The sequence below is a fragment of the Eutrigla gurnardus genome, assembly GCF_963514095.1.
Source record: "Eutrigla gurnardus genome assembly, chromosome: 10".
Taxonomy (NCBI): domain Eukaryota; kingdom Metazoa; phylum Chordata; class Actinopteri; order Perciformes; family Triglidae; genus Eutrigla; species Eutrigla gurnardus.
Genome location: NC_139924.1, coordinates 15,951,251 through 15,976,394, shown reverse-complemented (window position 1 = coordinate 15,976,394; position 25,144 = coordinate 15,951,251). Strand labels below are relative to the sequence as shown.

At 41.3% G+C, this 25,144-nt stretch overlaps 2 protein-coding genes across 5 annotated transcripts; both read left to right on the top strand.

The window, feature by feature from the left end:
• The first annotated feature begins 426 nt into the window (after positions 1-426).
• Positions 427-11,496, top strand: LOC311020304 (heterogeneous nuclear ribonucleoprotein L-like). 3 transcript variants are annotated; one of them, XM_084020276.1, is made up of 14 exons: positions 427-544; positions 1,652-1,767; positions 1,953-2,190; positions 2,763-2,850; positions 3,328-3,422; positions 3,628-3,700; positions 7,721-7,753; positions 8,274-8,342; positions 8,606-8,853; positions 9,421-9,542; positions 9,840-10,041; positions 10,399-10,456; positions 10,565-10,675; positions 10,862-11,496. In XM_084020276.1, the coding sequence occupies exons 1-14, from the start codon at positions 467-469 to the stop codon at positions 10,942-10,944; spliced, it is 1,614 nt and encodes a 537-aa protein (XP_083876402.1). In that variant the 5' UTR covers positions 427-466; the 3' UTR covers positions 10,945-11,496. The 3 variants fall into 3 exon arrangements, with proteins under 3 accessions (XP_083876402.1, XP_083876403.1, XP_083876404.1); XM_084020277.1 differs by having other exon boundaries at positions 8,271-8,342; positions 10,886-11,496; XM_084020278.1 differs by having other exon boundaries at positions 440-544; positions 8,271-8,342.
• Positions 11,497-15,345: 3,849 nt separating this feature from the next.
• Positions 15,346-24,647, top strand: ech1 (enoyl CoA hydratase 1, peroxisomal). Of its 2 annotated transcripts, none has more exons than XM_084020107.1 (10): positions 15,346-15,709; positions 19,650-19,799; positions 22,369-22,457; positions 22,536-22,660; positions 22,746-22,794; positions 23,242-23,306; positions 23,635-23,705; positions 23,834-23,905; positions 24,060-24,210; positions 24,296-24,647. In XM_084020107.1, coding segments are annotated over exons 1-10 (879 nt in total). In that variant the 5' UTR covers positions 15,346-15,707; the 3' UTR covers positions 24,401-24,647. The 2 variants fall into 2 exon arrangements, with proteins under 2 accessions (XP_083876233.1, XP_083876232.1); XM_084020106.1 differs by having other exon boundaries at positions 19,646-19,799.
• Positions 24,648-25,144: the final 497 nt, after the last annotated feature.

The following is a 25,144-nucleotide window of genomic DNA, read 5'->3' as shown; positions in this document are numbered from 1 at the left end:
TTATAGGCATTTTGTAGCTGTCATGCAATATTATTGATGTAATGGTTAGTTAAATCCCTTGTTTTGACTTCTCTTGTCCTATTCCCTATTTCTATGCAGTACATCAAAAGAGATGCTAAAGACAGTCAAATACCTTGCACACTTACTTGGTAAATAAATAGTTTATTATTGAGAAAATAACAGTTGCCAACAAATAAAGTGTCTTTACACAACTCAATACAAACAACCGCAGGAACACATCTCATGCTGGTGAGTTCTGAATTTGAAATTGGGTTTAAGTCTGTTCACGCTTCCTGCTTCCCTATTCGCTGTTGCTCAAGTCAACAGATAGATTGACAGGTGCCTGAGCCAATCACCTGCGGCGGTCCCGTTCTACTGGGCGTGGTTACTCGAGACTAGTTTTTCTTGACTTTTCCGTCCATTTCAGTTGAGCGTCACTACCACCATCCTTTTTAACCGCGACAACATGGCTACTGCAGCGAGCCGTTACTACAGCGAAGACGGCAGGGCAACGAAACGACAGAAAACCGACGGAATGGCCACGGTGAGTTGCGTTAGTGTGAGCGGCCGTGGACGATAAGTATAACTTGTGCAACAAACGCGTTCGACTCTGATTCAGCCTTCGTGGTTGAAGTGGATTCATTCAACGCGAGTCGGGGAAAAAAATGTCGCGACGCCTCACAGGTTAATCAATCATATGTTTGTGAAGGGTTACCGTGCGTTTTCGTTGTATCTGCCATGTCACATATATGGCTGGGACTCACAACGATGCATCCCGAAACGTTAATCGTAGATGAATATGTGCTGTGTTGGCTGAATGGGGTCCTTTGAGGGCGGTTTCTCCGACCGGGCCTCATCTGAGCCCTGCTTTGTTCCAGTGCTCGGTGAAGGTTAGCAATATGCTAGCCGTGAGCTAACCGTGTCACATTATAATACCCGACGCCGGGCAGCATCACAACAGCCTTTATTCGTGTCATGTAACATTTAAGTGAGACTGTACATGTATTTTTCAACCAAACGAAAGACGATACATGACCATAACTTTACTCTAATTTGAGGTATAGTAATGGTTAGTATGTTAAGTCAAATATAGGACAAAGAATAAGCAACGGCATCTATTGGCTCTGTTGTAGTAAGGTTAATAATACCAAAACTGTGAAAATAATACACTATAAGTCCTGCATTAAGAAACTGTTAAGTTAAGTAAAAACACCCCTGCCTACTGTTATGTTTCTGGATGAATAGTACCTCTATGTTTGAGGTTGTGCTAATTGGATTTACTAGCTAGTACATTTTTTGAAACTTTATATTTCTACTCCAGAGGTATAACATTTCATAAAATGAAAATTCTCAACTGTGACTATCCTACTTGCTTACAGTATTTGAGTAAATATACTTGGTTGCTTTTTATTTTATTAGGTTTTTGTGGCAGGATTCTATTTTCCCAGTGGTCTGATATTAAAAAGCCAACCGTGAAATAAGAATACATTTTCTGAATCTGAATTTTCATATACACACAGCGATGCTCCACCTTGATTTAAAACTACAGCCAGTGCTAAATGTGGCAAGAAGTGACATACGGCAATTCAAGACGAGCAAGAAAATATCTACGCTGAACATATCTGATAATTTTCTCATTACATCCCCATAGGGATACGAAGATCCACACAAGACCCTTCCATCTGTTGTGGTGCACGTCCGGGGGCTGGTGGATGGTGTAACAGAGGCCGACCTTGTGGAGGCCCTGCAAGAATTTGGAGCAATCAGGTAGAGGAAGAGAACGGCGTCATTTGTGTCTAAATGCTTCCTTTCCTCAGTTTGTTTCATTACTTTTTAACATTTTACCATCAAGATAAGAAGTTAAGATTTCGAAAGACAAATGTTACCCAGTTGAGTTCACAGCGTTTTTTATTTTCATCTAACTCCCTTTTTTATCGTGTGTTGTTTTAAAGCTATGTGGTGGTGATGCCCAAGAAGCGCCAGGCATTGGTGGAGTATGAAGATATGAACGGATCATCCACAGCTGTTACTTATGCTGCCGACAACCAAGTTTACATCGCCGGCCACCCAGCGTTTATCAACTACTCCACAAGCCAGAAGATCTCCAGGCCGGGAGACTCTGATGACTCTAGAAGTGTTAACAATGTTCTTCTGCTCACCATCATGAACCCCATCTACCCAATCACCACGGTAAATGCAAACGTTTGGGCTACTGTGTCTCTTTATTAGAATCATGGAGCTTTATCTCATTTTGTATCACTTTTCATACACAAAGAATAGTGGTGACAGGGGGGTTGTTGAAATGTCGGCACCGTCGGCTAAATAATGTCAATATTCACTCATTCACACATGCAGTCGATCTTATTCTGGTCTGGCTAATATTGTTGTCCCTCATAGGGTTGCAATTGACAATTTAGTATAAAAATTTTGAAAAATGTCCATGCAGAATCCAAGGGGTCTTGTTTTGATCGCGATGCAAAAAACAAAAATTAAATGCAAATGATGCTCGGGGTGGGGGGCATATAAGCACTTCATGTTTGCTTCACTTTCTAGCCTTGAAGGATCCCACTTGGTATAGATACCTGACTCCACTTGCAGTATTCACGAAAAGCTAAATGTGGACATCTTCTTTATGCCCCAGTTTGCACATTAGACAGATCACATTTACATATGCTACACTATTGTTTACACTATATGCTCACTCTTGCATTTGCTTCTGTGTAGTATTTGGTCTTTTTTTTAAACCTGGTACATTTTCACAGGATGTCCTCTACACCATCTGCAACAACTGTGGGCCTGTCCAGAGAATCGTCATCTTCAGGAAGAACGGCGTCCAGGCGATGGTTGAATATCCTTTTCTAGTTGTTGACTACCAATTTTGCCGCAACACTACACACAAATAACATGCGGTGCTGTATTTCTTGGTTTCGTGGCTAGTGCAATTGTGTCACAGGAATTTGTCTGGTTAGAAAAACCTGTTATCTGAAATGATCATCACAAACCTGTTCTAAAACGTGTAAGCTTGTTTCTCAGATGCTAACGATAAAACCCTGTTCGTCAAAGTGAACTATTGGTAGGTTGATGGTGGTCTGTCAATCATCAGGAGGCATGTGCATTAATTTACGGTTAGTGCTCCTACTCGGGTAAAGTACCCAATGAAGACGGTCTGTGGTTGAAACTACTCTCATATCCCAGTAGACTTAAAGAGCCACTGGAAACAACATACCTGCGTGCAGGTGTTGCTTTTATTATTCGATATTCCTGTTCTTTTGGCTGTCTGCGTTATCATTGTACTTGCCTGCTTTGTCCTTAACTCTGCCATTACATTTGACTCGGTGCAAAGCGCTCAGCGGGCCAAGGCATCACTAAATGGAGCAGACATCTACTCCGGCTGCTGCACGCTGAAGATCGAATATGCCAAGGTAATGCAGTACTGACTATTTACCATAAAACAGACCTAACTGAATTTGTGTGTCAATAAAGGCAACATCTTTCATCTGCACTATATGCAGCCCAAGGATGAACATGCTGTGTGTATTCTAAATGTATAAATACCTATACATTCCTTTCATCCAGGCTAAACTTTAGTTTGTATATTGATCCTTCTTTTATACATTGTTTCCTCAGCCCACTCGCCTGAATGTGTTCAAGAATGACCAAGACACCTGGGACTACACAAACCCCAATCTGGGAAGCCCAGGTAAAACATCAATACATTTGCTACGTGCCACACTTGCTTTGTAGCTGAGAAGCCTGTAAGTTTCAGCATCACTCTTCATTGATACTGCTGCTATACTTAAATTGTGTCAGTTTTGGGTGAAGAAGTTGTGGCATTATGACTGAAGTATTGCTTTGGGACATACTCTAACACCTCAATACACACTATGGTCAGGGTTCGTATGAGGGAATGAAAAATTTGGCTAAATCGGGTACGCTGGATTAATATTCAGGTTAGATTACGCATTACAATTCAGCTGTAAAAACCTTCTGCTGTGAAAATTAATGGTCGTCAGTCATTTAGGCATGGGATGTGAATACCTGCAATTCCAGCTATATATTTTAAAGTGTTGAGCACTGCTGTGTGGCAGGAATGGCAGGAACACGTGCAGCCTCAATCCCAAGCAACATCAACTGTGGCTTCACATAGTGGTGTAAATCCAGAGGTGTCTGTAAACGATATGCGCTTCTTTTTAGCCTTCAGCTAGCTTTCTTGTTCCTTGTGGCATGTAGTTCTTGTTTATGTGACCAAAATTGGCCGATATTGATGTTAAAATGTATTATCCGATATCGGATAACACGCCGATATATTAAACCGATAAATAAAGACTGCTGCTTCCTTAATTAAATCAGATTAAACGACCGAGGGCGCGAGGATTGCGTGCGCATCACGACGTCACACGTCACCTACTCAGCGAGGGAGAAGTTCAAAATATCAGCGGTGTGTAAGTTTTTTTTGAAGGTGTCGGAAACGGATAGCAAAGTTTGTATTTGCAAAGATTGTTCGGCGTCGGTGATGCGAGGAGGAGCCAAGACGCATTCTTTTAACGCGTAAGTCGCAGTCGGCAGCATTTGTTTGATCATATTCACTGAAGCCGACACTATGCGGCGAGTCAGAGGTAAAGCCAAGCGCCCCTCAGGTGGAGACTGATTGTCCCACTGTGCACTGAGCAGGGAACGGGCATGCCCGCACGCTCGCCCACGCCGAACCTTTCCGCTGTGTGTGAGGCTCCACTGGTGAGGCGGAGGTGTAATCAGCTGAGCGGGGCAGCAAGGCTTTGTGTGCGCACGCTGAGTCGACGCTTCATGAAGAAACGGGCAAGAAACGGGTTTGCTCTGCTGATCTGTGAGCGTGTAGGGATGTTATTTATAGAAATGCACTGTTAGAATCTATTTAACACACCCTTTTAACTGAACTATTTTGAGTTAATTATTTGGTAGAATATCCATGAAACTATGACGCTGTTTGCTGTCAAACCTTCTAAAACATGTAGTTTTAAAAAATTGTACTAGTGAACTCCATTCCGTTTATCAATGAGAGAAGACAAATAAAATAAAATAAATATATAAATAATCGGTTATCGGCCAAATTACTTGTAAAATATCGGTATAACTGCATATTAGGTGGATTAAACTGACTATATATTGTTGCCAGCCTGGTTGGTTGTATCAAAATGTTTTTATTTTACTTTTTAACCAGTTGCAATAAAAGTAGTGGGCAGTAATAGTCAAATGTTAATTCTGGACAAAGGATAAATGCAATTGAATCAGGATTTTTGATGCATGATTACATGAGGGTGCAGTTGAGTTTGCTGTCGGCTACAAAGAAGCTCCGAGGCAGAACACGGTGCCATTATCTGACGGCACACTGGGAGATGCGTTTGTTGTCTGAAGAATTTCGTTTGCATATTTCAGTCATGAAGACACAACCCTAGTGTTCTTTTAGCCAGCATTTGCTGTTCCTGCCTTCCTCACCACACTCATGGATGTTGCATTAACTTAAATCAAATTGATAGAACCATTTTTTTTCCAGGCAAAATGTACCTCAACTTTGACTTTAAAGACAGTCACCCAAAACCTATTTCCTTGCCACGAAGACTGATCCTGGTCTTTTCCACTCTCCTCTAACTTCAGCCTTAAATTCTCACTTTTTTTTACTTGACAAAAAGTCTTGCTGGTATGACCACTCAGAGCAGCCAAAATGGGTTCAATATAAAGTGTTTCTGACCAAAGAGCAGTCGGCTAAAACCAACAAAAGCCTTATTTTGAAGTGTGATTTGTCTTAGAGGTGAGAGGCAATGACCAGCATCAGTAAACGGGCCACCTGCAACATCATGTAACTCTGATCTCTTCCTGATAAGTCAGTGATCTCAGCAAGTCCAGAAAACATGCACGGGAGGGAGAGGTAGATACATGCTGACATCACCACTCTGCAACCACCATCTCAACTACCCACTTCGTCAGTGACGACACCATCATACAGAGGGCCAAATGTCCCCTGAGATACAAGGGGACAAACTACAAGACCCCACCCATTCAACATGACGATGTAGGACTGATTTACCGCTCATTCCTCATCTCCGTATTCCAGTGCCAGAGCCACGAAGACAACGCACACTACTAGAAGGTGGCGGGTTTTGGGCACTGAGCTACACTCTGGCCCGTTCCCATTTTTTCACACAAGTGAATGACACATTGACGCAGGCCAAAGCTTGCATCTACAACTCCCCGCTGTCTACACCAAACGGAGACTGATACCAGAGAAGACACAGCATCCACCCAAACAGCTGATGCATACTGATACTCGCCAGTCGACCAAGATCACATGTTTAAAAGCATCGGCCCGTCCTGTACTTCTATGGGCAGTGTTGCTCGTCACGCTTGTTGACACGAAACATTCCGGCAACACACTCTCCCGACACTCGCTGGCGGCATACCGACTGATCCAATAGATGTCACAACCCCCGAATCGAGCTGTAGCCAGCCACATTGGAGTCAACAACACAAGACAACTGATGAAGACAAGACACTGCTGACAACACCATCAAGCACACTCAGGCCCATTTTTGGTTTTATGTGTTTCCTCCCACATGGAATTCAGCTTTTCTCTCTTGCTCTTTCTCATCTCTTCATCTTTTCCTACCTCTGATTTTCTTACTATATGCATCCCTGTTTAGCTATCCCTTTTTTGAGTGCAGTTTTTTTTTAAATTTTTTAATTCATTTTAAAGTCTCTAGAACCTGTGTAACACCTTCCATGTGATGCAGGTTTGGCAATATGCGGCTAAGAAGAGCCAGCTTCCCAACTGAAATGTGCTCTATGGCAGCCTCAAGGCCTACCAGTGGGCGCTAAGCGGACTATTCCAAAAAGGACAAAAAGGATGGAAACGCCAGCCAAACGGCCATCCAACACACCAATGGCCGTTTCAGCTTGATAAAACCAGGAAATGATCCTGAGGTGGAGAGTTGTTTCCCCAAAAGAGGAAATGGATAACAGTTTGGGATGAAATGAATTGAGTGGAGCGTGGATGAACTACTGCAGCAAATATCTTCCTCCCCACTGTTTGTAAGCATGCAGTAAGTAAATTGAGACCCTCCCCGGGGAACATCACTGCACAGCACCACATGACCCCAAAGCCCAGCACCCAACATCGCCACACAAGACTGACATGACTCCACTTCTTCCCCCCCATACAGGCTTAATCTTTGTCTTTCTGGAAGAGGGTGTTGGTTGGGGTTCTGTTGGAGCCTTCGTTTCTAATGTCAATCAAACCTACTGTGTGTCCGTTCACTACGTCTTGTCCCCATCTATACACGTTTCCCTAAACTTTCTTCTGGGATTAATCCTGTTTTTAATCTAGAGACTGGGTGTGAATGTAATAGTAATTACTGATGGATGTGCTTGACCCATGATCAACCCAGTTTATTAGATGAGAGTTTATCGGCTGGAGGCATCCAAAATTGACATGCTACTTTTATATTTTATTTGCCAAATCACTTTTAGAATCTGAAAGAGTCTGGTTGGTAACCTGCAGAGGTACCAAGCCAACCTCATTTCATTATACTTTTGTTTGTTTTGTGTTTTTAACCCATAAATATTTTCCAACTGAGGAAAGACAGCGGGTTGACGGCAGTCTCCTCACTTTTAACTGGGGTAGCATTTGTTCGGAACACATGTATGTCTTTGATTCTGATTTTTCTATTACTATTGTGTACCTGTACAGATGGTGATGCAGATGGCAATGGGAGCAATTCAGGTGTGTGTGAGCGTACAAACTTTATTTCTTAAAATTAAGCCATTTGTGATGCTTTTCCAGAGTGACTTTGTTTGATATTCAGACCCTTTTCAACTCTTAAACCCCCTTCCCATTTCCCTCAACTGATTTCATTACAGACTAAAGTCAATCAATTTGGGGTGTGTGTGGGGGGTGCTCTTTACAGGCAAGATGAATTGATCTTAAAATGCAGCTGTTTCAAATACTAATTCAAGACCTTTTAAAGGTGCTAAATTTGAGGGGTATTGCCTACATGTTGGTTAAGCCAGTGACTAGCAGTTAACTATTTTTTAAGTTGCCTGTGGCAAATTATCTACTATATGGCTACATCTGAGGCAGATTTTGGCATCAAAATATTGGCATGATACCATATTTAAATGTTCAGACACCCCATTGTCATGTATAGAATGCAGCTAGTCTCGTTTCCAGCCCCATCTTGTCACTTTTTCTTTGTCTCTGCCATTACTAATATATTATTTTGTCTTTTTTATTCGTATAGAAGACGTCAATGCCAACCCCAACAAGCGCCAGAGACAGCCTGCTCTGCTGGGCGACCACCCTCCGGAGTACGGTAAGAAAAATACTGTGCTTTTTATTCTTCTACTTGTGTTTATTGCCCAAAATGCATCCTGGGTGGATTATTGAATTTAAAGATTAAGTGCATGTAAGTTCATAAATGGGTCCATGTTTTTTTCGGACTATATATTTTTAATATTGAGACCCAATCTTTTTCTTCAAGGAGTGAAACAGTTCTCTCAAGTTGACCGTGCCTTGTTTGATTATGATGATTTCATTTTCTGTTCTGTTCCGTCATTTGCTTGCCTCATTCTTAAGGAGGTGGCTACCATGGCTACGACGAGAGCTATGGTTCCCCCCCTTATGAGGGTCGCCGCATGGGTCCACCAATGAGAGGGCGTGGAGGGAGGAGCTACGGGCCAGGCTATGGACCTCCTCCCCCTCCTCCTGGCGAGTACGGTGGCCACGCTGAGTCGCCAGTGGTCATGCTGTATGGATTGGAACCTGTCAAGATGAACGCTGACCGTGTCTTCAACATCTTTTGTCTCTATGGCAACGTAGAGCGGGTCAGTATCCTACAGTATTTGTGTCAATTAGTCACTCAGGCTAATGTTCTCATGAAATAATGGCTTTATGCATACAGAATGACAGCTCCACCTTCAATCACATGATACAAAACATCACCCCTATAATCACTGTAAATCCATACTAGTTTTATTAAAAAAAAAAAAAAGATCAGATCCCTAATTTAAATCTCTTTGCTGTGAGCAGCAGTCATTTTGCAGTTTCTACAAATAGCTGCACTTTAAATGAGAATTTAAAACCATGATTATTTGTTCTCTGGCATTAAATACCAAGCGTTATCAGCGGGGCAAGAATTGTTAAATATAACACTTTGACTATAACATGGGATTGTCGACTGAAAATTATTACACAAAGATACATTTTTTTCCAAATGACATGGGTGGATCCTTGCAGCATAACTGCAACATTTTATTTTGAGTTTAACCATCCATAACCACACATACTGCCCCAAGCAATAAACTCGAACCCAAGTATGCATGTCCAGATGAATCTTGAATGTTTCTTAACGGGCGCTAGTCAATCCTTTTTGTTTCCGCCACTTTCAACAGGTGAAGTTCATGAAGAGTAAGCCTGGAGCAGCCATGGTGGAAATGGGAGACTGCTATGCAGTGGACCGTGCCATCACTCACCTCAACAACAACTTTCTCTTTGGACAGAGACTAAATGTGTGGTGAGTTTATCACGCCACTTCCAAAAACGTTGGTTGTCTAGAAGAAGTAAGCCTTGCTATATAGCATGGCACCTTGAGAATATTAAAACTACTGCAGCCTTGTTCAGATGGGACAGATCTGTGCTATTCCAGAATGTAGGTGTCGGGTCAAACAAATGTACAAAATACAAACGCCCTCTTATATATATCCTACAATCCCCTTGTAGGGCACCTGAATTTCTCCACCCTTTCCTGGTGTCTCTCGCAGCTTGTAAATCAAAAAGCAGATTTAGAATGTATACTCCTCCCTCCCTGCAGTGTGTCCAAACAGCAGGCCATCGTACCTGGTCAGTGCTATGAGCTGGAGGATGGCTCGAGCAGTTTTAAGGATTTCCACGGCTCCAGGAACAACCGGTTCACCTCGCCGGAACAGGCTGCCAAAAACCGGATCCAGCATCCAAGCAACGTGTTGCACTTCTTCAACGCCCAGCCAGACGTCACGCCAGAGGTTTTCTCTCAGGTCTGTAGGAAGAGGCCATATACCACACAGAGTTTAGTTTTAAATGTATGATTTATGTGGATTTCAAGTGATGTTACTATTTATTTTTTGTAAATGACACAATTTGGTGGGTTGGTAGAAGTCCAGCCCTATTTTGGAGTAGTGTAGATTATCTATTGACACACAATCACCTGCATTGTCTTGTTTACAAAAACAGGCAGGAAAGCACACCTCATTGCCGCTGTTTGGAATGTGTGTATGGCCGATGAAAGTATTTAGAAAAATGTCCTAAAAGTAACGTGCAGGCATTGGCTATCAGAATGAAAGCATTTAAAGAGCTGCTGTGGTTTAAATTCTCATAATTTTTTTTTATTACAGATTTGTGATGAGATTGGTGTGAAGAGCCCTGTCAACGTCAAAATGTTCACAGGAAAGAGTAAGCTGCGTTGATTATGCTTGCTTGCTTATTTATTTATTTGTTTGTTGCCTCGAGATAATTTTGTTTCTTTTAAAGTGTGTTGTAATCTTGACACCTCACCTCCAGGTGGTGCAGCTCCCAGTGACCGCAGTGCTTCAGGCCTGCTAGAATGGGAGTCCATCAATGATGCAATGGAGGCCTTGGCAATGATGAACCACTACCAGATGAAGAATGCAGGTATGGGGAAAGTTTATGACGCTGATTGATGAACCTTTTGAAGTGCAGGATTGGTTGGACTAATTTTAACAGCTTTTATATACTACGTAGCTTGTCAATTTCCACCTGGGAAATATTACATAAGAATGTATTTGTTGGTTATAATTCATCTCAATCAACAATCTTTCCTTGTTTCTCGACTTTTAGTCTATTCTCTTTCTCTTGTTCCAGCTGGTCCGTACCCGTACACCCTCAAACTGTGCTTCTCCACTGTTCAGCACGCCAACTGAGGGTGTAGCCGGTTAAACGAAGATTGGTCCACCATTCCCATGTTCACATGTACTTAGACCACGACTGCTTGCGACACACCTGGAGAAATTAGAGTTTCGAAAAACACCTTTTAATACTGTGAAATACTACATTTTCACAGTGTGATTGATCCCTAAAGTGCAAACTCCTCATATTTGGTATGTTAAGCAGATCTAACAAATGCTAACAGGAATTTAAAAGTTTTGATATTTATGCTCAGATGTGGTTGATAGAGAATCAGTTCCTGTGTGTCTTCAATATTAAGTTGTCCTTTTTACTTTTTGTATTTTGCTCATACAGCAACCTGACATGTGAGAAAGCGTATTTGAAAGATTGGTTTTATGCTCAGGTGGTCCAGTGGCAGTGGACAACGTGGTTTTGTAAAAGAGGTGTCTTTTGGAACTTTTATTACTATAGCTGACTTTGTTCTTTGTGTTTATTTTAATTGCTACGTATTCAGTTTTGCGTCTCCGTGTCAGATGTGCAGATGGAGAATTTTGTTCTAAGAAAATAAAAAAAAATTAAAAAATCAATTCAAAGTTGAATTTATTCTACCATCCTTCTGAAAGTTTGTTTCCTGTGTGTTCTGTCAATGTTTCGGTACATTCTACTCTTTTCAGACCGATTCTCAGCACTGATAGTCCAAAAACACATTTTTGGGGGCTCCTCTGCTGCGGAGCTCCACTGTTACCCCTTTTCCACCAACGCGAACCTAGTTCAGGAACCGGGCCGGTGCCCGTGCTGGTTCGCAGTTGGTTCAACTTGCGAACCTTCTGAGAACCTGTTTGCGTTTCCACCGGCTAGAGAGCCCAGAGAGCCCCGTCATTACGTCACTGTATACGTCTGAGGTTTCCCCGCAGCGCTAATTTCAAGCATAGCAGAAATGTCTCTTCAGAAAAAGTGTTTATTTTGGCAAATAATACAATAACAATCAAATACACAAAATACTAAAATCACAACATTTTTGTAGTGTAGAACAGTGTGTGATCAATAGATCGGAGTGTTTGATGTTTAGTCATCTGCAGGTTGGACCTCCATTCATTATCGCAACCACTTCATGGCTGCACCTGATTGGATAAACGCTTTCACCGGTGGCCTGTGTGCACCCGGGTTTCAAATCCCAACATGGCGGCTCGTTTGGAAACTTTCTCTTATTTTACAAAAATAGTTCACTGAAATGTGTTTCTGAAAACATTTTATGCGACAAATAAGCTATGCAGTTACTGAATCTGTCTTTATTTTAGATCGCCAACATTCAGTTTAGAAGATTTTCGCGAGCGTTGGCGAGTCGAGCCCAGCGCCTCTGATTAGCATAAAGTAGATTCGACTTCAGCTTTATGCAAATGAGGAGCGGCCAACTCGGCGTGCCGTCTCTCGACATTCGCCGCGACGCTACCAGAATGGATTGTACTGCTTTTCACATAGACAATGAATGGGAAGCGGGGAAACGCCGCTGCCTGTGGACACGTAGCATCACAGTCTGCTGTGCGCAGCAAAGTTGAGCAGTGTGAGATCAGACACACACTTAATTTTATCAATCCACTCTATAAGCATAGTAATCTACAATAGTCCATCACATTTTATTGGATACCAGTCTCACATTCCCACAGCAACATTAAAATTGTTTAGATTTGTGCCCTGTGGATTTCTGTTTGTAATGTATTGAGTATCCATTTCATTATAATACTCAGATTTATCATAAATAATTGAACATGCACATGTATTTTATTTTCTGTCAAAGAGGGATGGAGATGGGGTCCAAATTATTTGACACATCAGTATTTAAAAATTATTTAAAAAGTAACGCAACAGTTACTTTACAAAGTAACTAGTTACTTTTAGAATTTGTAGCTCAGTAACTACTTTAGTTACTTTCTGGGAGAAGTAACTAGTACTTTAACTAGTTACTTTTTTAGAGTAACTTGCCCAACATTGATTATAAGTGCCAACAGAAACAGTGACTCTTCAGTCATTCCTGTGTCGCACTGGGAATGCCTCATGCTACAGCATTAAAAGATCTTCAGATTCGGATATTACATGGTATTTCATTGCCAAACTCTCACCTGCACGAGACTAAACTGATATTTCAGTTGCAACGACGGATGGGGGCTCGTCTGGAACTGCTGACTTCGAGGATTTCCTGAGACACACTGACAGGTCAACTGCGCAGCCGGACCCGAAGACTGGGTTCCGGAGCCCAAAGCTTCTCCTCGCCAGGATCGTAACCGACCAACGGGGGTTAGAAAGGAGGGCGCCTGAATCAGTTGTGCATCATGGAATCCTTGACACAGCAATCCAAAGTGAAAAGAACTTAAAAAGTGAGGACATAATATCTGATCATATTCAATAGTAGAGGCCTAATGGGTATTACTTGCGTACGGGCGGACGGGTCTGTCAATGATGTCTGGGACACGCTGGTCGAGTAAGGAAATAACTTGCGTTTAAGAAAAGGGTCTATTATCGCATCGGCGTCTGCAGACGCGTTAATCAAGTTAAGCTAACCAAGGGTTGGCATCTGGACTAACTGAGCTTAGTCCAAAGTCTATTGACGGCAGCTGAGAACGCATTTATAGAGCTAACAAGGAGTTAGCACCCAAATCAGAACATGTGAGTACCTGGAGGTTTGGGAAAAATATGGTTTTCCAGCAAATGGTAGTTCCAGTCTAAATCAGATAGATAAATTAAGGCAGCAATTAGAAAGTTCTGAAGAAAAAAAAATTCACTGAGGTTGAATAGCAGTGATTGTAAACAGCAGCATTGTACAGGGACATACAAAAGAATAAACATAGAGGGGGGTGGGGAACTAAAAACCCAGTGTGCTAATTTTCCCACAGGCAGAGTACACCAGGACCTGGACTGTGTCTCTGGCAAAGCACGGTCTCTTCCTCTCTACAGACCTCCTGAAGCTGCACCACAACAACTATTACCTACGACAGCCAGACCTGAGTCATCGGACCTGCTGCACCTTTTTCCTGATTTGAACGCTCCAGCTATGCCAAATATGTACTCAGAACTCAGAAGAATGGCAATGGACAGGGGTTATTGCATAGTGTCACTGGGTCTGCACGGGCTGGACACTTTGTTCTTGCGGGCCGGATTTGGCCCGCAGGCCGCTATTATTATAATTATTAATATAAGCGGGTGACTATTCCTCAGCCTTCCATGGTGTTTTGGTTTTGACATACGTGCACGCACTGTCAAACTCGCGCAGCTGAGGGGGGCGCCAGGGCCCTTCTGCCGTGGAGCTCCACCGTGGGTTAGGGTTAGGATTAGGGTTAGTGGGTTAGGCTTGGAGTTGGGGTTCGCTAATTCAGGATATGATTTCTTTGCCCCAGCCTATTCATCTAGTGGTGGCAGAAGTAAAAAACATCAAAATTAAAAAAATTCAATCATAATTAATTGAGGCTATAGTCTCAGATTAGGGTTAGGGTTAGTGGGTTAGGCTTGGAGTTGGGGTTCGTTAATTCAGGATATGATTTCTTTGCCCCAGCCTATTCATCTAGTGGTGGCAGAAGTAAAAAACATCAAAATTAAAAAAATTAAATGAAAATTAAATCATAATTAATTGAGGCTAAAGTCTCAGATTAGGGTTAGGGTTAAAAAAGCGATCATAGTATAGTATGTTGAAAAAAAGGAGTCATGGTATAGTATGTAAAAAAATGTGTTAATATGTCGAAAAAAGTAAAGTGTAGTATGTTGAAGAAAAAGTCATAGCATAGTGTGTCGAAAAAAAAAACTAAAGTCATAATCAGCTTCATTGGCCAAGTAAGTGTAAACACATACAAGGAATTTGACTCCAGTACTTTGTCACTCTCAATATGCATATTTGTCGCTCTCAATATGCACACACAGTAATAGACATACAACTAAAACAAGGATAACAAAATGAATATAGTGTCGAAGAAAAGCCATTGTATAGAATGTCGGATAAAAAAATCATAGCATAGTATGTCAAAAAAATGTCATTGTATATAATGTCAAAAAATGTCATATTATGTCTAAAAAAGTCATAGTATAGTATTTAGAAAAAACTGTTTTAGTATAGTATGTTGAAAAAACGAAAGAAATTCTTACTTGTCTGAAAATTTACATAATAGTACAATAAAGTGTTCTAAAAAGTTATACAGTACGTCATAAAAATGTCAAAGTAAAGTATGCCACACAATGTAATCAAAAATCATAGAATAGCATGTCATAGAAATATCCTCAAATTGTCACAGTATAGAATGTCAGAAACATTTTATATATAAATCGATGTATTTGTCACAAAAAGTATATCACTATAAGAGATATAATCTGTCATCAAAACACGGGACCACGCAGCAGCAGCCCCGTTCAGGCGTTCTTTGGCTCTCGACTTTGAACCTCCTCGGCCACCGTATCAGGCTGTATCAAGGAGGTTGAGCCTATTGCTGGACGGGTTCACTCAAAGTCAAAATAAAAGTTTTTTGTTGCATGCTGTTATATATGGTGGGCTGCAACTTAACTTAGACTACTGTTTTGGCGCTTTGTACATAGTTGCTGGCGTGCAGCACATTTTAGCACCAAATGGACAGCTGTTAATTACTATTGCTAACGTGCGTGTAGCTACAAGCTAACGTTGGATAACAGCGCACCGAGCTACAGTGACACTGACAGACAGGTGAAGAAGGTGAAGCGTACAAGCAGGTAGAAGCAGGTTGCCTGGAGAGAGCAACGTCCAGACGGCGATGTGGTCCGTGTTTGTCAGATCCGCTCTCACCACATGTAAGTAATGCTGTGGTTTGTTGTTTTTCTCGTGTTATCGTGTTGTCATGAAACGTCCTGATAATCATTCTTAGCTCTTCAGGTATGTTGGCTCGCATTGGTTCAGAGAAATGATGATTCAACCGCGTTAAACGTCTTTGCGGGGCTCTGTGGGTGAAAGGTCGACAGCCAACATGCTAGGTTGTATGGTGGAGCTCCACGGCGGAGCTCCTCTGTGGGGCTCCTCTTGTTAAAAGAATTTGCCCGTAACTGAATAAATTCACCCAAGGAGGAGATCGGAGACATAAGTAAAGTCGACGTCTGACTTTAATCTTGATCAAGAGGAGCAGTTACAATGCAACAACGTGTGAGGATGCTACAGAGGAAGTGCTCAAATCACTGTTGTGACTTGAGTCTTTTAAAGGCACAGGAGATAACGCGTCACTGACAGTTAACCTTCATGTAGAACAAGACATCATGACCACCAGGCCTCTGATAACATGTAGGTCAGCCATGGGGATACTAAAGTAATAAACAGTTCAACACATAAAGCTGTAACCTGAACAAAGAGAACTTTAAGACATGAGGTTATACAAAATTATTATAACACCTCTGTTTTGTTAAAGCTGTTGTTGTTGTTAAAGGTGTTGTTAAACCTAAAGTTAAAAAGCTTTGCAGGGCTCTGTGGGTGAAAGGTCGACAGCCAACATGCTAGGTTGTATGGTGGAGCCCCACAGAGGAGCTCCACAGCGGAGCTCCTCTGTGGGGCTCCTCTGTTTTGTTAAAGCTGTTGTTGTTGTTGTTAAAGGTGTTGTTAAACCTAAAGTTAAAAAGCTCTGCAGGGCTCTGTGGGTGAAAGGTCAACAGACAACATGCAAGAAGAAAAAAAGTACAGGCACTCAGGTGAGTTTGAAAAAGTTAAAAACCCTTTATTTTTATTTTTATTTATTTTAGTGGGTAATTTTTTTTAAAATAAAACACCAACGCGTGTCGGCTTGCGCCTTCCTCAGGGTGTACACCCCAAATTACCCACTAAAATAAAGGGTTTTTAACTTTTTCAAACTCACCTGAGTGCCTGAACTTTTTTTTCTTTTTGATTAAGTTACCCTCAACAAGAGCACCGGTGGTTTGAGGGACACCAGCAGCGCTCCTGTGATCCTTTTGTTTGTAGACAACATGCAAGATCGTATGGTGGAGCTCCACCATGCAATCATCCTCTGTGTCTGTCAGGATCAATAAACAGAGGGGTCATTCCGTGTCATTTCATCAAATTTCTGAAAATCTTCCCACCTGACCATCTCAGAATGTCCTGAAAAAATTCAAGTACAAAGACACACTTGTTAATAGGACTAATCCAAAATATTAGGTCTCTACTGTCAATAGTTTTCTCATGAAACATCATTGAATGAAGGGTAGTTTAGACGGTTTTTGGCATCATGCTCTGAAAAGCCATTTTTAAACAGCAATATCTGGAAAACTATCTCACCTGTGGCCTTCAAATTTTTTTACAGAGTATATCTGTTACTAATAGCCTCCAGACATGGAATATCAGGGATATAGCTCAATGATAACCTAGTATGGTAGGTACTTAAAAAGGGGCTTGTTGAAATAAAGTAGTACGTTTGAAGAGTGGCTGAGCTCCCATTTTTGTAGATAAAAGACTTCTATCACTTCTGCCTCTATCTCTGGTGTTAGCTTAAACATTCTACAAAATATGGTTTCTCTTAGATTATTAGTTTCACAGATATTAAGGCTCAAAAATGGAAGTAAACACATCTTTGCCCAACTTCAGAGTCATATTCCAAAAAACTGACAAGTATCAGGTCCAAACTTACTTTTTTTGAAAGATCATATTCTTTTTAAAATCATATTAAAAAATCGGGAGGGTGTTTTGCCTCATTTTGTCGCAGTGATTTTTTAAAATCCTGATATTGGTGGGGTTTTTGTGTCCGTTTTTGGTACTGCATGTCTTAATATCCTACAAGTAAACATCACAGCAGGGCAATTCAAATGTGTTTTTTACCATTTACCAAAGACTTACATGTGACTAAATGCTACTGATAAATTTAGCCTTACGAAAACATTAAAATGTAGCACAGTTGTAGTTACAGAGGCAATACGTCCTTGAATGTGAGTTAAACATGGTGAAAGCAGCTTTTAATGTCTTAAACCATGAACAAACACAGCATAATATTGAAGACTGTACATTTTGTCATACTTTAAGTATATAAATTACACAACCAAATCAAATAATAATCTTAATTTGAGCATAAAGATTTTACATTACAGTAGAAAAGTCTCCAAAGTTTGATATTGAATAACAGTTTGTCTCTATGCTCACTATGAGACAATATGTGAGTTATGATCAGAAATGGTGGATAGGAAGTATCAGAGATGTTTCAGATGAAGATGTACTGGTTCAGTTCATGCACCCACATGACCCTACCAAGAGTTTCTACTGGCCAAGAAGAGAAGACATGTGCAATGTCCCACTGCAGCATAGAATTGCAAGATTTGACGTTCCCTCTACAGAAACTGGGCGCATGTATGCCATCAAAAAAGATGAGCACAACAGAGCAGAGATGTACATTAGACAATTTGTGACTGACAAATTAATGAATGTGACGAAGGAATTGGATCTAAAAGATGAAAAATGAGTGATCCCTCATAGTGAGCATAGAGACAAACTGTTATTCAATATCAAACTTTGGAGACTTTTGTACTGTAATGTAAAATCTCATGCTCAAATTAAGATTATTATTTGATTTGGTTGTGTAATTTATATACTTACAGTATGACAAAATGTACAGTCTTCAATATTATGCTGTTTGTTCATGATTTAAGACATTAAAAGCTGCTTTCAGCATGTTTAACTCACATTCAAGGACTTATTGCCTCTGTAACTACAACTGTGCTACATTTTAATGTTTTCGTGAGGCTAAATTTATCAGTAGCATTTAGTCACATGTAAGTCTTTGGTAAATGGTAAAAAACACATTTGAATTGCCCTCCTGTGATGTTTACTGCTAGGCTATTAGGACATGCAATACCAAAACCAGCCACAAAAAACCCACCAATATCAGGATTTTAAAAAAATCACTGCGACAAAATGAGGCAAAACACCCTCCTGATTTTTTAATATGATTTTAACAAGAATATGATCTTTCAAATAAAGTAAGTTTGGACCAGATACGTGTTGTCAGTTTTTTGGAATATGACTCTGAAGTTGGGCAAAGATGTGTTAACTTCCATTTTTGAGCCTTAATATCTGTGAAACTAATAATCTAAGAGAGACCATATTTTGTAGAATGTTTAAGCTAACACCAGAGATAGAGGCAGAAATGATAGAAGTCTTTTATCTATAAAAATGGGAGCTAGGCCACTCTTCAAATGTACTACTTTATTTCAACAAGCCCCTTTTTAAGTACCTACCATACTAGGTTATCATTGAGCTACACCCCTGATATTCCATGTCTGGAGGATATTAGTAACAGATATACACTGTAGACATTTTGAAGGCCACAGGTGAGATAGTTTTCCAGATAAGGTCGTTTAAAAATGGCTTTTCAGAGTATGATGCCAAAAACCGTCTAAACTACCCTTCATTCAATGACGTTTCATGAGAAAACTGTTGACAGTAGAGACCTAATATTTTGGATTAGTCCTATTAACAAGTGTGTCTTTGTACTCAAATTTTTTCAGGACATTCTGAGATGGTCAGGTGGGAGGCATTTGATGAAATGACACGGAATGACCCAGAGGATATCCTGTGTCGTGAATTCAAATGGACGCCACGGGCAAACCGTTTGAGATATTGACTTGAAACTTCAGATTCCCTCGTTTGGTAAAATAAGGCATATTTTCACCGCTTTTCAGCAAAATCTCTGATGTTTTTGTGTCTGTTTCCACATGGAATGACCCCATGCTGTTTGTGTCATTCTGTCTCCTTCCTCTCAGACAGGAGGTCCCGGCTGCCCAGTCAGGCTGTGGTCCGAGCCATGTCCTCCTCTCCTTACACCACCCTGGCTATCAGTCACCCGGCAGAGTCCGTCACACACGTAGAACTGAACCGCCCTGCGAAACGCAACGCCATGAACAAAGCTTTCTGGAGGCAGGAATCCCTTTCAATTCTTCTGCAGTCATTTATCCGAGACACCAAAAACAATACAAAAAACATTTTTTAAAGGTGACATGTTTAAAGGAATACTTCACTCCCATATTGATAATTTGTAAATCGGTTACCACATGTTACCTTGACTTTCTAACAAGTCATTATGAATTGAAATAAATGGGGGCCAAGTTTAACATTCATGAAGACCTTTCACCGTGGAGGCATTAGGGGAAAGCTGTATTCAAGGTAACACAGGGTTATTAATTAATGTACAAATTATCATTTTGGGGATGAAGTATTCCTATAATGCATTGATCTGATTTCATCCTTATTGAGCAATACAATAACAAGTATATGGATAAGTTTTGACTTCATGAGTTGGCTAATTTATTGTACTGAATATTTGAAGTGCAGATTGCTACCAGGTGTGTCTTCAACGACCACGGCTGTAACGTGTTAGATTTTGGAATATGTCAAAGATATTAAATACAGTTTACACACAATTGGAAAAGCGGTTAATTTCATGCTCAAAATCACACATTGCTAACTAAACTCCAACATTACTTTTCAAAATACAATAATACACTAACACAATACACTATGTCTACCAAACGCTAACACATGATGTTCTCTTTCAACAGGAACATTTAGTCAATCTTGGCACAATGTCATAAAAAAACACCAACTGATGAAATTACAGAAACTGCATTATTGTATGTGTCAGGTCTGCCCTTATACAACAGACAGTATATCGTATAGATCATAGATTGTGTTTTGCACTGCCGTTTCTTTAAGCGTCTTTACATATTAGTTGGGTTTAGTAAATGCATGCTTTCTGGGGGTTTTTTGCTGTAGAAATTCAATACAAAAAATGTATTGCAACAGGTCATTACTGCAAGATAACATGGTAGTCTTCCTCTCCCTTGTCCTGGTACTCGTCTACCTCTTCCATGTCCTGGTACTCGTTTCACTATTCCTTGTCCTGGTACTCGTCTCACTATTCCTTGTCCTGGTACTCATCTCACTATTCCATGTCCTGGTACTCGTCTTCCTCTCCCTTGTCCTGGTACTCGTCTCACTATTCCTTGTCCTGGTACTCGTCTCACTATTCCTTGTCCTGGTACTCCTCTCACTATTCCATGTCCTGGTACTCGTCTTCCTCTCCCTTGTCCTGGTACTCGTCTCACTATTCCTTGTCCTGGTACTCGTCTCACTATTCCTTGTCCTGGTACTCGTCTTCCTCTCCCTTGTCCTGGTACTCCTCTCACTATTCCTTGTCCTGGTACTCGTCTTCCTCTCCCTTGTCCTGGTACTCGTCTCACTATTCCTTGTCCTGGTACTCGTCTCACTATTCCTTGTCCTGGTACTCGTCTTCCTCTCACTTGTCCTGGTACTCCTCTCACTATTCCTTGTCCTGGTACTCGTCTTCCTCTCCCTTGTCCTGGTACTCGTCTCACTATTCCTTGTCCTGGTACTCGTCTCACTATTGCTTGTCCTGGTACTCGTCTTCCTCTCCCTTGTCCTGGTACTCCTCTCACTATTCCTTGTCCTGGTACTCGTCTCACTATTCCATGTCCTGGTACTCGTCTCACTATTCCATGTCCTGGTACTTGTCTTCCTCTCCCTTGTCCTGGTACTCGTCTCACTATTCCTTGTCCTGGTACTCGTCTTCCTCTCCCTTGTCCTGGTACTCGTTTCACTCTTCCATGTCCTGGTACTCGTCTCACTATTCCTTGTCCTGGTACTCGTCTACCTCTTCCATGTCCTGTTACTCGTCTCACTACTCCTTGTCCTGGTACTCGTCTTCCTCTCCCTTGTCCTGGTACTCGTTTCACTCTTCCATGTCCTGGTACTCGTCTCACTATTCCTTTTCCTGGTACTCCTCTCACTCTCCCTTGTCCTGGTACTCGTCTCTCTATTCCTTGTCCTGGTACTCGTTTCACTCTTCCATGTCCTGGTACTCGTTTCACTCTTCCTTGTCCTGGTACTCGTCTACCTCTTCCATGTCCTGTTACTCGTCTCACTACTCCTTGTCCTGGTACTCGTCTTCCTCTCCCTTGTCCTGGTACTCGTTTCACTCTTCCATGTCCTGGTACTCGTCTCACTATTCCTTTTCCTGGTACTCCTCTCACTCTCCCTTGTCCTGGTACTCGTCTTCCTATCCCTTGTCCTGGTACTCGTTTCACTCTTCCATGTCCTGGTACTCGTTTCACTCTTCCTTGTCCTGGTACTCCTCTCACTCTCCCTTGTCCTGGTACTCGTCTCTCTATTCCTTGTCCTGGTACTCGTCTTCCTTTCCCATGTCATGGTACTCGTCTCACTATTCCTTGTCCTGGTACTCGTCTTCCTTTCCCATGTCCTGGTACTCGTCTCACTATTCCTCGTGCATTTTTCTTGGGTTGACTGTTTTAAGTCAGTGAGCACATTTTAACAATTCATCCTAACATTACACGAAACATAAAAAGTTAAACTTAAAAAGTAAACCACTAGCATTATGATCGAAGCAATATACAATATATATGTATGTAATATTGTATTTATCACAGAGCTTTTGGGTCTTTTCTCCCAGTGAGATGGTGGAGTGCTTTAATGAGATAGCCGGGGACCCAGACTGCAGAGTGGTGGTGGTTTCTGGAGCCGGGAAGATCTTCACAGCTGGTGGGTATCGCACTGTTTTTGATGATTCTATCCTCATAGTTAAGTTGTATTTATTCTCTGTGCTTTGTTACCCTCCAGGTCTGGACCTGATGGACATGGCCAGCGACGTACTCCAACCGGACGGCGATGACGCAGCCAGAATGTCCTGGAACATGAGGAAAATAATCACAAAGTATCAGGAGACGTTCTCCGTCATAGAGAAGGTCAGACCTGTGGAGCATTGAAACTGTTGGGTTTTCCGTGTACGTTGCTGTGACATTATTGAGGATCGTTTTCTTCTTCTTCTAGTGTCCGAAGCCCGTTGTGGTGGCCGTCCACGGAGCGTGTGTTGGGGGAGGTAGGAAGCCACCATGACACTGACAAAGTGCAGCCATGAATTCAGATCTTAAAGACGTGTGTCACAAAGTCAGATTAGTGGGTCAGCTGGCTAGGTTTGGGCTTCACTCTTGTTTTTTTGGTGTCTGGTAGCTGGCACATTTTTAATCAATATTTTAGAAATTATACTACTTAATAATAATATTATAACCATACAGATTTTTTTTTCTATTTTGTTTTATCCCTGTTCTATAATTTATATTATGTTATACTATATTATGATGTTTAACCTTATATCTCATACTATATAATTTACCCTATTATGTAAGTATGTTACACTGACTTTTTTGCATCATATTATATTTATATTACATATTCATATCACATACAAGTCTGGCAGGTTTTAAATATCACTTTATGTTTCTCTAGTTTATTCTTTGATCTTCATATATGTTTTGCTCTGCTGCAGGTGTTGATCTGATCACGGCGTGTGACATCCGTCTGTGCACCCAGGACGCCTGGTTCCAGGTCAAGGTGTGTACATGTCCATCTAATGATCACAACGTGGAAATGTTCTTTGAGGAAAACGGGGAACCAATAAGTGATTCAGATGATAATTATATGATAATTTACCGCTTTTGACAGTTTTGAGGCTTCATACAAAGCAAAAAAATAATCAAATGAAACTATCGGTCATATCCACGGTTTTACACAACGGTGAAGTTAGTTATAAGAATGTAAAAATAAAAACATGAATAAGGTTGATAATAATTTGATAGGAAAGAGAGTAGATTGTATCAACAGACTCCTGGTGATGTTATGTTGTTACAGTCAGTGCTGTCTTTGTGGTTCGGCTTTACAGGAAGTCGATATTGGACTCGCAGCGGACGTTGGAACCCTTCAGAGACTTCCTAAAGTCATCGGCAGCCGCAGGTAAAACAGCTGTTAAAATAAAACCAAAGAGTTGTATCCTCTTCTTACTTAAAGTAACAGGCAATATGTAGAAATACATGTGATGGAAAGAATAGAATAACCAAGGAAAAACCCTTGACTTCCTCCAGCCTTGTGAACGAGTTGGCTCTGACTGCCAGGAAGATGTATGCCGACGAAGCCAAGAGCAGCGGACTGGTCAGGTAAATGCATCCTCCACGGAATCATAGTGGCTTACCTGTTTGTTGGTTTCAGAATGCTACTGCTTGAGCTACACTAACAAAGCACTACTTTGTGATACTCTGCAATTTCAAAGAGCAACTATCACCGATTTATCAAAACGTACTTCGTCTCCAGCCGAGTGTTTGCAGACAAGGAGGCCATGATGGCTGCAGCTCTGGAGATGGCCGACGACATCGCTAGCCGCAGCCCTGTAGCCGTGCAGGGCACCAAAATCAACCTCATCTATTCCAGAGACCACAGCGTAGCAGAGGGACTGGACTACATGGTGAGAACACCACCTGTATTTGGTCAGCATCACCATGGAGATGCCTTCAGATTAGCCAAACTATACCTTGTTCTTTCTTTTCCAGGCTAACTGGAACATGAGCATGCTTCAGACTCAAGATGTGATGAAATCAGCTCAGGCTGGCATGGAGAAGAAGCCTCTCAAGACAATAGCATTCTCCAAACTCTAAACCTCACTGAAGAAACGTTCAGATATCACACAAGTTTTATTCCTCCAAAGTGGCCTTTCCAAAGATCTGTATTGTTGTTGTGGGAAAAGTGCCTCTGAAACAACAGGATACTATAAGGAATTATCATCCATGTGTGAAATCCTAAATGAGCTCTTCAAGCTCTTCCAAACCATAATATAAGTGACTCTTTCTGCTCATCCTGTAATCAACTTCATGAATGTTTTATATTAAAAAAGGAATTCATCTGTGTGACGGGAATTTTTCATTTAGTGGTTTATGATAGTATAATTAGTAGTTTTAACTCATACTACTCCAAGTGTCATGAGGTAACCTGTATTCTGCACTTATGTCATGTCATGTGTTACATGAGGTGTAAAATGCATCTTGTGACACCAGAACAGCTGGCAAGTCAATATGGATCGATGGACACTGATGAGTGGTTCAAACACCAAATCCTGGACAAAGTTTGCCGGAACAATGCTTCTCTGATGACGCATCAGTAACATCTGTATAAAAAGCCCATCTGAAGACTGAAGACTTGGTCAGACTCTTAAGGAGTCGATGTTGGTGACGCGGTCCGCTTGGACACCCTGTTTGTGAGGGCTTTGTCTGTTTACAGTCTGTCTGTAGCGACTGCTAGCCTGTTTTTGGACTCTTTATTTAATAAATTACTTAAAGCTCTGTTAGGAGTAGTATTCTTATTTCTCATCAGGTAATCATAAACCGATTTCCACCACAATCTGA